The sequence below is a fragment of the Bombyx mori genome, chromosome 13, assembly GCF_030269925.1.
Source record: "Bombyx mori chromosome 13, ASM3026992v2".
In the NCBI taxonomy this organism is placed as follows: domain Eukaryota; kingdom Metazoa; phylum Arthropoda; class Insecta; order Lepidoptera; family Bombycidae; genus Bombyx; species Bombyx mori.
The window spans coordinates 9,789,069-9,804,803 of record NC_085119.1 but is presented as its reverse complement, the minus strand read 5'-3'; the positions used below and the strand labels follow the sequence as shown (position 1 = coordinate 9,804,803).

Below are 15,735 nucleotides of genomic sequence, written 5' to 3'. Positions count from 1 at the left end.
ACACGATTCATTTTTTTTCTTCTTATCGTATAAAAATTCAAGTGTCGCATCAACTCTAGACAAATCAACTGCGTTTTAACCTTCATTAATAATTACTTTGTAAAACAGCCAGTTGGAGGATCCTTGATATTCCTGAGATCTTCATTGGATATATGAGCTATGGAGAAAGTTGATAGAATCCGAGAAGTTCGGATCCTTTTGCCCCTAATCCCTTCTCGATGTCACTTCGAATTTAGGATAACTTTCTTGAAATATAGTCTTGGACTAACCAATTGCGTTCCTCTGAATTAGAAAATAACATTTATATTGGAGATAAAATCTTAAGTGATATTTTCGAGAGCCTCTTTTGAAATAGAATGATATAAATAAAATACTTTACGCGTTTATATCTGAATGCGGACGATAAGCTTGCATGAGTAGCCTATTATTATGTTATACTAGGCGTGCCCCAGGATTGCGACCGCGTCAAATTTAAATAATTAAAACTACTTTACCGGTTTAATTTCGCGACCTGTCGTGTCATTATATTATTTTCCGTGTTCACGAAAACTGTAAAGTGTAAAGTATTTGAAGTATCCGAAACATTAATAGATATTTCTGAATTATAAATTCACATAGTAACAAATACTTTCGACGTCGCCCGGGTCATATCATTTACCATAATATGGATGTATGTAATTACATGCAAAAGGGAAAAAAAATTGATCAAAGACCATCCAACTCTAATAATGAACCTAAAATTAAAAAAACAAATATAATAACTAAAATATATTATTCAAAGGAGTCCCTTTAGACACTGTTCCGAAGATACTGGCAGCGTTCCCCCTTTGAATAGCTAGACTAATTCTTTGTCAGAGGTTGCTGCCAGCCTCCTGTGCTGTTGACTAACCTTTTTGTATGTAGGTAATTATATAATATGGTATATCTAAGTTATACTTGTGCGAAATTCACTGCAATCCTTTTAGCTGTTTTTGCGTGAATGATCAACAAACATCCAAACATACAAACTTCCAAATTTAATTTTATTAGGATAGATCAAAATTTCTTTTATATGCGCTTTTAGTGAGACGCAAAAACAACCATTTTTCTCAGAAATAACCATTTAAAATTTCCTCAAATGTTTTATGTGATAAAACGCCTTATTGCTATCGGCCCAATATAACATTTTACCACACATCGAGATACTTTTTTCGAAAAAGATTGCTCCTCAGTCCAGATTCCAGGTGTCTCCGGAAAATTCAATTCCTTGTACAATATCTCGTTTCGTCGCAGGATACAAGCTTTCGCAGCAAGCTTTTCACACTAGTCTGACAGCCGACTAACTATGTCTTTTCACATACTGCAATCGAGGTACGTGTTCTGTTCTCTACAAAACATCACTATTTCTTTTATCATAGCATCTTCACTGGTAATAGTGCATCGAATTTTTACAAAACATTATCTTAGTGTAGCAAGCGTAAATGATTATACCAGATAATCCGGAGCTACAAAGAATAGGGTGGTAATGTAATTTTATGTTTAATGAATAGTTATTAATTTAAGAACTCATAAGAACCTCCTGTTGCCTGCTATGAAAGTCAATAAAAAAAATTATTAATTTTGGACTTGATGGACAAATGTGATGTTACGAGGCTACTAATGCCTATAGAATTCCACCACGAGACATGGTGTTGAAGTCTCAACCTTATTGTATGAGGACTGTGCTACCCTTAAAACTAGTACGCATTACTGCTTTATGACAAAAATATGTAGATGGAATGGTAATCACAATACGCCCTGCAATTTGTTTTTTTTTTTTTTTTTTTTTATTATGGATGCTATTACTTCATTCTGGAAGCTATTAGTAAACATGAGGCAAGTATGTATTCAGAAAGAGGGATACCTGCGGTAGATTTTGAGACAAACTATACCGAGCTCCGTACTCATTAGGTTCAGGACACTACAACGTGACACAATTTGTACAAACAGGAAAAGGTCGAGGAAAATATATGGCGAAAAAAAAAACAGAGCCTTTACGTCAACTATTCGTATTTACTATTCATTAACAGCTTCCTGTTTATGTAGTAAAATAATATGTAGTCGTTGGAAGCAAATAAAACATAAATTCATTTATTCCGGCAAAAACATTTCGAATCACACTTTCCTTTCTGAGTGAACGTGCAACCGCAAAACATCTTGCTTGTACGGCTTCGTAGCTTTGTTTGAAGAATTTCAGTGTAAAAAGAAAAGAAATAAACTGCTTGCTGACGAATTCGACAGAGATTTATCACCTCCGCAAATATTCCTTGTGCCTAAATTACCTAGAACTGCGACACTTCCCTGAAACGATAGATAATTCGTGTCTCTTTTTTCTTGGCTTTATTTGTTTTTTTATATAACGAACGAGTACTTTTACATTAATTTCATTTTGTTGATTTGATTTTCACGTACCTAAATCAAAACCAATGTAAATTTATGATTTTTTTATTGCTTAGATGGGTGGACGAGCTCACAGCCCACTTGGTGTTAAGTGGTTACTGGAGCCCATAGACATCTACAACGTAAATGCGCCACCCACATTGAGATATAAGTTCTAAGATCTCAGTATAGTTACAACGGCTACCCTATCCTTCAGACCGAAACGCATTACTGCTTCACGGCAGCAATAGGCAGAGTGGTGGTACCTACCCGCGCAGACTCACAAGAGATCCTACCACCATTACATTCCATAATTAAATAGCATTCCATAATGTTATGATTTTGAACAGCAAACGCATTTCTGAATAACCATATATTCAAAATACGTAATCGCCCTTATAACAAGTAATGTGACCTTAACAAAAGTACTTCAGAACCAAGTTTAATATAATACGAAGCGTGTATCCATTACTGGTTCGTGAATGACCTATTTCGCTGGTACAATCCCGTCCATCCCCGTTGTTAAAATGAATCCGGTTATAAATTCCAATCCGGTTATATACACTAGCAAGCGATGTTTATTACCGGTAGATAATCAATATTTACCCATTTCACAATACCACGATTTCAATCTTTGGGAAATCAACAAAAATTTGCATACAAAAAGCGCTATCTGTTTTGCATAAATCGATTTACCTATCCTCTTTCAAAAGCTTTTTCCTTCCCAATTTCAACGCCAAGTTTATTTGTAAACAAAGTAGGAATTGCTCTAGGGTATTACCAAATAAAAGTTTCGAATTGTGCTTGAAAATGATTACATACCTTTAATATCAAAATTCGTAAATGCCCCTCAGTTTTCATATTCGTATTTTTAGGTTTTTGGGCCTTCATTCGAACGACGATTTATGATTGTTTGATGAAAATTATACCAATTTCGTTCATTATATCATGGCTATTGTTATTTTAGAAATTTAAATATCACAGATACTTCGGTCACTTGGCTAAGCTATAGTGGGGGAGTTAATCGATTCATTTTTATTGCTTCTAAAACTGAATAAAATAAAACAGAAATAAACATAAAATTCAATTGTAAATTTAAACATTAGAACGTAGATAAAGCAGTCATTAATAAAACTGGTTAGTAGATGATTCATCATATTATTATTTTATAAATATAATCGTGAGCTTTGAAGTAAGTAAAGTTATTGCTAGTTTTCCTGATTTATTTAAGCCAGCTTATAAAAAAAATGGACTGGTAAAAGAATAAAATGTGCTCCAAGTCTACCTGAGATGGTTCCGAGTGTTTCTGCCGCATTCTTATGTTGGTCTATACTGCTCATGTAAACACTTAATATCAAATGAATTGTTTATCCATGAACTATGCATATCGTAAAAATTAATTGCCAATTTTTTTATTGATATATATATAGAGATAATTTGTATAAAATCCATCCAAAGTTTGATATTGGTTGGAATATATCAATTTTAGCGATAACTTCGTTCACCGTAATTTTGTTTTAAATTTAATTTCTTTCATTCACTGTTCTGTACAATATGATGACGTAATTTGGTGTACTTAGATACAATAAAACACTTTGTGTTGTTTTGTACTATCAGAAAACTATTTTGCCAAAATTATTACTGTTTTTCTGCTGTATTACTGCAATATTATAGGAATCCTAATTTAGACATATTAGACTATATAGTTTAGAAATGACACATGAAACCAGCGCAACGAATTCATTTATCTGCTATTGTTGTTGGACAAGATATAGTGGAATGTAGACATTGTGTTCGTCTAGTAATACTTACACAATGAAATTAAACAATTAATGGTTAAGTATATGTATTTTCGGAAAACGGTTTTTTTTTTTTTTTTTTTTTTTTTTTTTTCCACAGGAGAAAATCGCCGGATCCCTATGTGGGAGTCGAACCTCACTAAAAACTCCTGCCGCTCACAGCCGGCGCCCTACCCCGGACCGGGTGGGAACCCAGTCGGAGCTATTGAGACGGCGGGACAGGGTTTACGCAGTGCACATTACATCCATCCCGCCGTCCCCCAGACGCCGGACCGGCGGCCGCCAGCAACACGACCGCCGGTTCCCTCGGTCGACGGGCCAAGAGCCCGATTGATAGCGCCGCGCTACACCTTCCCCCGGAGCGGTCGGGGGAACGCGACCTACCACGCCGCCCCACGCCTAGGTTGCTCCCCGCACAAAGCGGGTGGAGCTCGAAGCCCTTAGGGGGCCGGGTCACGGACGGGACCCCGGTCCCGACCCCCTGCTCGGCGGCGGCGGGTTTCTGCGTAGTGAGGAGAGCTTTGCCTCACTCGCCCCGCCGCCTCCTTCTGCGAGATGGTGCACTCGCAGAAGTCGAGCATAGCCTTCCAAGACTCGTCGCCGCCAAGCATCGACGCCACGACGCCAGGCAGCGACAAGTCTGGTCCTATCTTTGCGACAAGGACACGGCGCTGCACCTCCCATGCGGGGCAGACAGCGAGCGTATGCTCCGCCGTGTCCAGGTCGTGTCCACAATGGTGGCACCTCGTCGTCGGCTCAGCTCCTATCCGGTGCAGGTACTTTCCGAAGCATCCGTGCCCAGTCAGCACCTGCACCAGACGGAAGGTGAGGCGTCCTCGGCCACGATTCACCCAGTCATAAAAGACTGGGTAAACCGCCTCGACGGTCCGTAGACCCCACGTGGGGTTGGCCAACCGCCTCGACCACGATTCGAGCACGGACCGCCGAGAATGGGCCTTCCGCGCCCGCAGCTCACTTTTGGAGGGACGCGCCACGCCCAGAGCACGAAGCTCACTGCGCCACCGATAGTCGGCAGCGAGCGACTCCGCCTCCAGCTCCCATGGCGGCGTCCCCGCCAACACACACGCCGCCTCGAATGAGACGGTGCGATATCCACGGATGACCCTGATAGCAACGGTGCGCTGCGGCCGGCGCAGGAACCGAGCCATAGTAGCCCGATTGCGCGGCTCAGCCCGGAAAACGGTAGTCGGAACTTGAAACTTTTATTTATTTATTGCTTAGATGGATGGACGAGCTCACAGCCCACCTGCTGTTAAGTGGTTACTGGAGCCCATAGACATCTACAACGTAAATGCGCCACCCACCTCGAGTTATAAGTTCTAAGGTCTCAGTATAGTTACAACGGCTACCCCCACCCTTTGAACCAAAACGCATTACTGCTTCACGGCGGAAATAGGCGGGGTGGTGGTACCTACCCGTGCGGACTCCCAAGAGGTCCTACCACCAGTAACTGTAACTGAATTTATACTGATTTTTAAAAAAAAAAACCGCTTCAGTACCAAGCGGAACTAAAGATTTAAATAATCATATTTTATCCTTGTTTCGCCGATGAAGAAATTAGGCCAATTTAGTAAAAATGGAAGATGTGATTGGACTCGTCAAGTCTGCGCCCTCCAACACTACATGACGATCACGAACACTCTCTCAAGAGTGAAAGGACTGAGACAAAAGAAGAAATAAAAATTACGTTAAAAATTTATCTTACCTACATAGATAGCAGTATGTCAAGGTAATAAAAGCGTGTTAAAAAGCAATGAAATCTAACACATTCAGCCTTTTCACAAATAAAACAATGCCGGTTCTGGTGTGTAGAATCGAATATCGGACGACTTGCAACACAGAGCGGACATGAAAGTTTTAATCGTTTTTCTCTTTTTGCTAACGAATCGACAAACTCATTGGGCTTTCAGCGACGCTCTCGTACTACGGCTATTGTTTCGGACCGATTTTTCTTGTTTCCTTACCGCTTCTTTTATTCTAACTACTATCGATCTTTCGAACAGCCGATATCGAATAACAAAGGCGGAACCGGATTTGAATGATCAGTTACTGTCGTAATAAATTAGGTTTCCCAACGTCTAACGAGAACAGTCCGAGCTAATTAAATTTTACTAAATTTTGCACTAAATTTCCCACAAAATTTTACTAAGTATTTTTGAAATCCGATGCGCGGTGATAACTGAGTATTTAATTTATTTTGTTGTACTGTCTCGACATTTCATACATTTACAGAGCATTAACCCTATTATAGTCAAACTTATATAATTGACTAGCTTTTGCCCGCGACTCCGTCCGCGTGAAATAGTTACTTTGGCATTACGTAAAATTTTACACCCCACTTTATTTACATAGAAAGCGAAAATATTTTTGAATTATAGAATGTTAAGGAGCTATTCAAACCCCTATTTTGAAACATTCTTTATTGGTGCTCGACTTGTATTCGTCTTACCGTGATGTTATATTATAACCTATAGCTTTCCTTAATTATCTACATAGGCGGCACTGAAAATTTCGGGAATTAACGAAGTGACACAACATTACTATTTAAAAATGTATTTATTGCTTTTCGAAGTATTCTCCGCGAAATTTGACACATTTTTCCATACGATGGAACCAATCATTGACACAACCATTCCATTCGGAAGTTGGGGTCTCCAAAATGGCCGTTTTGTAGGCGTCCACAGCTTCTTCAGGTGAGAAAATCTCTGTCCACGCAATTTATTCTTTATTTTAGGGAAAGTATAGAAATCATTAGGGCTTAGGTCGGGGCTGTACGACGGATGGTCTAATAATTCTATGTTTTCTTGCTCTAAAAACTCTTTTGTTCTGTGCGCGGTGTGAGAACTCGCATTTTCGTGATGCGGCGGTTGCAGTTCTCTTTACGGAGTTCAGAAACGACCTGTGGCAAACAAATGCTAGCATACCATTCTGCATTAACCGTTCTTTGTCCCTCAAGAGGAATAGTCGTAACGTGGCCGGTTTTGGAGACAAACGTGGCCACCATTTTTTTTGCAACACTCCGTGAACGAACAATTTTTGTTGGCTTTAACTCATTTTCGAACACCCAAACTCGTGACTGGTTTTTTGTTTCGGGTTCGTACGCGTATATCCAGGATTCGTCACCTGATACAATGTTGTATACAGCATTTGAGGATCCTGCGTGGAATCTTTCGAGAGTTCTGACGCACCAAGTAACGCGAGCCGCTTTTTGCTCTTCACAGAGCGAATGCGGTATCCATCGGGAAAACAACTTTTTTACACCTAATTGTTCATGCAAGATTATTTGTATTTGACTCATGCCAATGTCTAAAGTTGCCTGAATTTCGCGGTATGTCACATGTCGATCTTCCTCAATCAGTTTACGCACAGCATCAACGTTTTCTTGGGTGACTGCAGTTTTTGGACGACCTTAACGGGGATCATCACTGAGCTTGACTCGTCCACGTTGAAACTCAGCAAACCAGCGATAAATTGTGGTTTTGGATGGGGCTTCATCACCAAATGCAGAAATCATCCGGTCAACACACTGTTTTTGTGTTAAACCACTTCAAAAGTCATAATAAATCATCGCTCTTGAATTTTCTCGAGTCAATTCCATTTTCTCAACGACTAAACAAGTTTGACAAAACCTCGTGACAAGACCGAGAATCTTTTTTTAAATAAATAAATGGTATTCGATTTTTAAAACCAAGGAGTTTTCAATTAAAAAGATTTTAATGTGACAGGAACAGTGGAAATATTCCATTCCCGATACTTTTAGTGCAGCCCTCGTAACACTGAAAGAATTTTTCAAATCGGACCAGTAGTTCCTGAGATTAGCGCGTTCAAACAAACAAACTCTTCAGCTTTATAATATTAGTATAGATTTCTCACTAAAAGAACGAAAACAAAATGAGGAGGCAATTTATTAATGTTACCAAAATTATATTATCTTGTTTTCCATTATTACAATCTGAGAAATTATTATATTTGAAGTCTCTTTTTAGCTTTGTATGCTTATTTAATATTACTCGAAAACTTTTGCAAAATACTGTTATAAATATATAATATAATGTATATTTGTAACCCCGCACAGTATTCAATAAAGAAAGAAACATCGGTTTATATTTATTAAACTTGTAAATAAAGTATTCGAACAATATTTTTAACAATGTTGAAAAAAGTGAATTTAGGAAGTGACAGCAAACGAACTGTGTTCGGTGTGAAGGGTTCTCAGATACCGTGAATAATGACCACAATTTCATCACACCTCTCGTCATCCGCGTCGACGCTCTTTTATCATTTCAATAAAGTTCATTTTCTTAATATAACGTAATCACATTTACGAATGACAAGTGCCTTTATTTCTTTTTAAAATTCCAAGACATTTTTAAAGAGTTTATAAACATTACAAAACTTTCGGTTTAATTTTACGGGATAATTCAATTACCAAAGCTGGCTGGCTCAATTATTATGATATGAAGGCAGTCTCATTTTGAAGACTCCTCAGACCTAATTTGTTGTAATTTAATTTCGCATACAGCTCCGCCGACGTGAACATTCAATGAAACGAAAATAGATATTCAACACCCGTTTTATGTAAAAACTTCCTTCCTTTGTTTTACCCTATTCGTGTTGGTTTTATCGTATGACTTGGTTTCGACCCTCATCTTGTCATGTCATCGATTATCCTCGCTGTCAGACGACCGCTTATAACCACTACTTTTGCTTTACGTTCTTTGAATAGCCACAAATGTAGTAATTCTCTTTTGAAATGTTTTGTTCTTTATCCAAAAAAAAGTCTGACATCTGAAAACAAAATCGTTCTTCACGATTAGTGTTCGTGAAATCATCATTAAAAAAACCTCACCAACCTTAAGACATAAAGTCTCAAATTGAAGGTATAGTACATGTATCAGTATACCTACAAAGAAGAGAACAGCAAACAGAACAGCTAGAGTGATTTGAAGTTTATTAATCTAAGTTTGTAATTTACATTGTATCTACACTAGACATATACCCACTTACAATCTGTATTCTTAAATTAAAAAGATCAAATTTCATTTTTGTGACTAAAAATTGAGAGTGCTGAGATTGTCTTTCGGCTTGGGCATTATTCTTATTCTGAACGAAATTGTACTGAAGACTAAACGTTATAATCAAGTTTGATTTCTAGACAAATATTTTACATACAAATAGTTTCCTTCTTACTGGTAATAAGACGTCTTGCGAGTTCGCACGCGTATGTACTACCTCCCTGCTTATTTCTCCGTGAAGCAGCAATGGGTTTCGGTTTGAAGCGTGAGGCAGCTATTGTAATTGAGACCTTAGAACTCATGTCTCAAGGTGGGTGGCAGCATTAACGTTGTTGATGTCTATGGGCTCCGTTAACCACTTAACACTAGGTGGACCGTGAGCACAATGAAGAGTTACTGAGTTAAAGAGACTTCCAAATGAGTTCATATGTCAGATTTTTTTATTTTATTTTTATTGCTTAGATGGGTGGACGAGCTCACAGCCCACCTGTTGTTAAGTGGTTACTGGAGCCCATAGACATCTACAACGTAAGTGCGCCACCCACCTTGAGAGATAAGTTCTAAGGTCTCCAGTATAGTTATCAAACAAAAAAACAATCAAACAAAAAAAAATATTTCTTCTATAAATTGAATTCAGAGTCGGTTCAACGTTTTCTATTACTAATTAAGAACAGAATAAATACGTCTGTCATCCAAAAAATAAAGAGTCATCAGAGTTGTATTTCCCTTTATTCAGTCCTTTTAACGATTGGTAGCCGTCAGCTGCAGGTGTAGCCGCGGGTCGTTAGGACGATTCGTAGCCGCGGCGCCTTCACGCAGCAACGTTTTCCCTAATCACCGAGCCTCTTTCAATAAACTCCAATGACACGATTTATTTCCTTCTCATTTATTAAAAAAACTTGCTGTAGTTCACATGTTTCCATAAAAACATTGCTCGACAAAAAATCATCTTTTAAATGTACTTTTATGAGCTGGTTTTTACATTCAACAAACAAACTATCTCCTCCTCGTGAGTTATTGTTATTTCGTAAAAAGCTTGAATTTAAATTAGTGTCACAATAAATGTGTGCACATAGAAATTAAAACCATGAATTCGGACAAATCCGCAGAATGTCAACAAAAGCTTGCGAAGAGAAATTTTCCCTTTCTTTCACTTACAATGGCATTACAGGCAGGATTTAGCGAAATGGGAAGGAAAATCACTTTGATGCGTAAATAATTGAAAGTTAGATGTAAAATTGGCAGAGCCGATTGGCGTTACGGAATCCGGAGTGAATTTTTGGTTGTATAAATTATTGTTGTCCGTTATGTAGCTGAGTTCGATCGATAGCTCACTAATGAAGCGTGATGTGTTATGTCATGTGTGCCAAGCATCACGCGCCGCGCTGTGACCGCGCCCTCCCACATCCACACTTCTGCATATCAATCAGATACAATGTGTAAAAATTAATCTTGTTTCCAATGAGATTAAATCGATAAATAAAATTGAAAGTTTGCTTACATTAAATTACATGGTTCATTTTGTATGTTTCCCTAACGGTACTATTGTTTGTGTGAAACGATTATTACGGAAACCTAATAGATATCGCACCTTTATGATTGAAGTGGTTAAACTAAAACGTTTTAAGAAAATGAATTTTATACTTCGAACGAGTTATAAACATGTAATCTATCAGTTTATAAAATTAGTCTCTTTTACTTCAAAAGAGGACAAAGGTACTCTTTCCATCTGTTTTAAGTCAAGCGCATACTTTCGTGTTAAAATTGAAAAACAAAAAAAAAAAAAACTTCGTAAATTCTTCAATTACATTTTTTACACAACCAAAAAAAATATGGATTTTGTATTAAGCATTTTGTATTAATTAAGTAATTCAGTTCTAAAGGTGCGATATCTTAACGCGAACGCCATTGCCCACTTTGAGATGTCAAATCGAATTCTCGAATTCCCAGTTATTTAACTTACATAACTTAAATAGCTTTTCAATTTTGCGGGTTTGATTTTATTATACGATGCTATCTATCCCTTCGTCGAAGAAGTTGTTCGTGAACACGTGCTAAGTATATGTATTTCCTTAGAAAATTTGTTTTCGCTTCCCACACCGAGTAAGCATTCGTGTGAACAGGTTTGTTTGCTTATTGTCTGGGTGTTTATTATCTATATTATGCATATATTTAAAACGTATATAAATATGTATTTCAGTCTTTTGTACTCATAACACAGGGAATCTTAATTTGGAGCCGGATAACCGTGTGTGATTTGTTCCCAAATGTTATAATAGTTATAGTCCATTTTTATGAACATTATAAAGAAAAATTGTTCATTTACCTTTTATATCAATTTTTATTAATTTAATGAAACTCGAATTGATTAAAAATGAAATGAAACATTGAAACTGTTTATTAAAACCACTCACACGCCACCTGTCTTAATTTAGTACTCCACCACCAACGATCTCTAAAATGTGAACAAAAAGTTTTAACTAAGTTGCGTGAACGACACGCGAATACGTACAAATAAACTTAATGAAATATTCATATTTGCATTAACACCCTCCTACACTAAATGCCGACAACAACCACTCTGTTAAGACTGAAGAATCGCTTCAGTCTTAACAAGATTTGCAACAGATTATCAGATGTATTAGCCATAGATAGCAAAGGAAAGGAAATGAACAACCTTCCAATCGTGATAAATTATATTACTCCTTTTTCCATTTCAAATATGATACTTTTTAGACAATCGCATTTCAATTGTTTACACATTACAATCCATTCTGGTTTATATAGGTTATTTGCTGACCGTTTCTGTATTAATTTTTATTCAATTTGGAAAGGGAGATTTTGAAGTTAATGGAGAAATTTCGGCACACGAAGCGTAAGAACCGAGTAATTTAAAAAAAAATCGGTTTTATATAAATCCGAATATATTTGCCTAATTCTATCGATATATAAAGTTATTGTTATGTATATTTTTAAAATAATTCCACTATTAAATAACACATTAAATCCAATTACAATGTAGAATTTACAATTCGAAAAGAAAACGATTATCCGACTGTGCCTAATATTGACTTGTTTTTATTTATTGCCTTTGTAGGCAGACGAGCATACGGCCCACCTGATGGTAAGTGGTCACCGTCGCTCATGGACGTCAGCAATGCCAGGGGCAGAGCCAAGCCGCTGCCTACCATTAAGTACTCTCCGCAAGCCTCGTTTGAAACAGGACATGTCATAGCGCTTGTTGATTAATCTCAAAAAATAAAAGGCTGGTACTATTAGTGAGCATCAGCCATCGCATTCACGGACAGTCGCGTAGAGCTCCGCCCGACAGGACATTAGTCAGACGCTATCTGATGTCGTCTGCTAATTGACTAGAAATACAGATAAAACGTTATTTTTAGTTCTTCGTAAATTTCAAAGAAACTCGATTAGTCTGGAAGCAGTAAAAAAGTTTTCATTGTTATTTTTGAATTTGTTTTATTCGAGTAACTCTGTAACATGATGAATTAGCTTTTTATGAAGCCGCACGTGTAGTTTCTATCGTCTTGCCACCAAGCGGATACGCCTCGCAGTTCGAAGGACAGTCTTTATACAATGCACTTGAGACTTCGACAAGCTCTCAACTGTCTCAAGATGGGTGCCGGCATTCGGGTAATGATGTCCAGACTCCATTAACCAATTAACATTAGACGAGTAGACGCCCTGGCATAAAAGAGTTACAGTTTTTTTGTTTGTTATATAAATAAACAATTAATGAACAGAGCGTCTACTCTGCAATAACTTTGGTTCACCGGTACAGAATGCTTTAGGCATTAATTAAATAAACACGAAGTGCAATAAATAAATAAATAAAATACTTCTATATACGACCAAAATTTTAAGTGATAGTAGTTAAATTTATAATAACGTAACGTGGAAGTTAACTTTAATGTTGATAATAACAAAACACGTTCAGGTTAATAACGTGTTATGAACAAAAGAGACGACAATAAAACGGCCATTTCCAAAGGCAAATTTTATTCATGGTCCAACGTATACACAATGAACGAACCCTTTCAATGTAAAATTTCGCATTGTTAAATTTAGGTACTCGCATATATTACAATATTTACAACAGGATACAACATTTCATAATTGAACACCGACGGTGATCAAGTCGCTAGGAATGCAACGACTGCAGCCATGGAAGCTAGGTTTAATTCAGCTAGAGAGTAGACATTCCGGGCAGGACCCGCACCAGCAGAAGCTCGCGCCCGTGCACTGCCACCAGTCTCCCCACGACAACCAGCGCTGCCACTCGTCGCACTAGCAAGACTTCGACCACGCACTTTTAACGGTGATATACAATAATTTTCTTCCGCAAAATCTTGACTCAACGCCAAAGGATTGGTGAATGGATCACGTCCACACTCGCACGGCAAATGATTCCCTCGGATAATAATATTCTCAACTTCTAGCACGACAGCCTCCGGGGATTCTAACATATGGTTGCCGGTTAATTTAAATACTCGCACACTATTATTCTGGACCAATGACAGCTCTTCGATACCATCGATTTTGTTGTTACATATTTCAAGCGTATCCACGTGCTGTAGTCCGTCGAATGATCCAACTTTAATGATACCTAGATCAGACTCGCGTAGGGAAAGGCGTCCGACTCGTATCAGTCCGTGGAAAGTGTCCGGGAGTAATGACGGCAAATCCATAAACGCAAGCTCCAATACGCCGATCCCCTCTAAGCCCGCGAACGCTTGTGGTTCTATAGTTCTTATCCCTGATGGTAGCTCAATTTGCCCCACGTCGTTGAGTCCAGAGAACGCATGCACCAGAATGCGTTTAATAGGATTGTTTCGTAAAGAAATTAGATTTATAAAGTTTGTTCCTGCAAATGCATAACTTTCGATCTGTGCTATCCTGTTATGCGTTAAAACTATTGAAGTTATATTTTGAAGAGCAGCAAACGCGAAAGAATCGACCGTGGCCAACGGCGTGTGCTGGATGTAAAGCTCACGAAGTCTGGGCAGGCCTCGGAATGCAAAGGGTCGAATACGTGTTAGATTACAGGCATCTAGAGCAAGACGACGCAACTGTCGAAGATGCGCAAAAGCATCAGAACGTAGAACACGTAGGTCTGCGCGCGATAGAGATAGCTGGGTCACAGAAGGGCTCAAGCCAGATGGAACGCCGCGAAGTGCAGCGCTATTACACACCACCTGCGTGAACAAAAAAAAATACGTAATAGCAAAACTCATAAATTTATTTTAATACGTATATACGTGTACTAGTGGTAGGACCTCTTGTGAGTCCGCACGGGTAGGTACCACCACCCCGTCTTTTTCTGCCGTGAATCAGTAAAGCGTTTCGGTTTGAAGGGTGGGGCAGCTGTTGTAACTATACTGAGACTTTAGAACATATCTCAAGGTGGGTGGCACATTTACGTTGTAGATATCTATGGGCTCCTGTAACCACTTAACATCAGGTGGGTTGTGAGCTCGTCCACACATCTAAGCAATAAAAAAAAGTGTATTCATTCATAAATCGACTCCATGAATGATCTGTTTCGCCGTGTCATAGGCTAAGCGCTATTCCCGCTGTTTGTGATGTCAATAAAATTAATCCTTTCTGAAATATCGGCATCGCCGTGCGCAGGCACGTAGCCATATTGTGATTGAATTGTTTCAAACTTAAGCTTCGCAAATAATCGACCAAAACAAATATCAATTTGATTCAGCCTGCCTTAAAATCATATAAAGCGATGATATTGGAGATTTCGATTCAATTAACCAGATAGGTATCGTTGTATACACAGAAAGGCAAACAATACACGTACATGAATCAGAACTCGTGTAAGCAGCTTACCTATGCATTTAATTAGCAGCCGTATAAACTACACATCTCTAATGGTACAATAATTTATTGCTTTTGCAGTGCCGTACATATTGAAACGGCTATAACTAAAGCTATGAAAGTAGTACTTTGAATGTAACAACCCAGGAAGAATAATGTTTTGTTTTGTGTAGAGATTTTTTTAAACATTTAAGAGCGCAGAAAATTATATTATTTCAGTTTTATTTTTCTTCATATTGTGGTTCCAAAGTTTTCGTATAGCCCCCGAGGTTTCGTATTTATCGATTCAAGAAAAGAAAATTGGAGTTCATGAACGGGTGTAGTGGCAATGACAAATGAACGTTCCCCCAAAAATAACTATGTGCTGATTAGCGTGACCTATCTAACGAACATAAATAAACTTACTTCGAAGTCGGTACAGAATAATAAGTAGTAAATATCTTTTTTATATGTTTCTCAAAGCGAAACGAAACTAAGTCAATCAAAAACATTTAATATGCTTTTTATACCAATAAATAAAAAAATTGTCATTTGGACAAAACGTTACGCACGATGCACATGTCAGTGAAATTTTCCCAACGAAAACCTAAATTGAAATTTACGATACCGAGTTCTGGATACGAAAACCTAATCAGAGAGTACGTAGATGTTATTAC

At 38.0% G+C, this 15,735-nt stretch overlaps 1 protein-coding gene across 3 annotated transcripts in view; it reads right to left on the bottom strand.

Moving 5' to 3' along the window:
- Nucleotides 1-13,232: 13,232 nt before the first annotated feature.
- The window catches only part of LOC101746007 (chondroadherin), a 31,411-nt gene continuing 28,908 nt past the window's right edge, over nt 13,233-15,735 (bottom strand). For all 3 annotated transcript variants that reach the window (XM_012691737.4, XM_038015132.2, XM_062671968.1), the window contains exon 4: nt 13,233-14,445. In XM_012691737.4, coding sequence (XP_012547191.3) covers nt 13,384-14,445 — 1,062 coding nt within the window. In that variant the 3' untranslated portion in view covers nt 13,233-13,383. The remainder of the gene's footprint in view (nt 14,446-15,735) is intronic.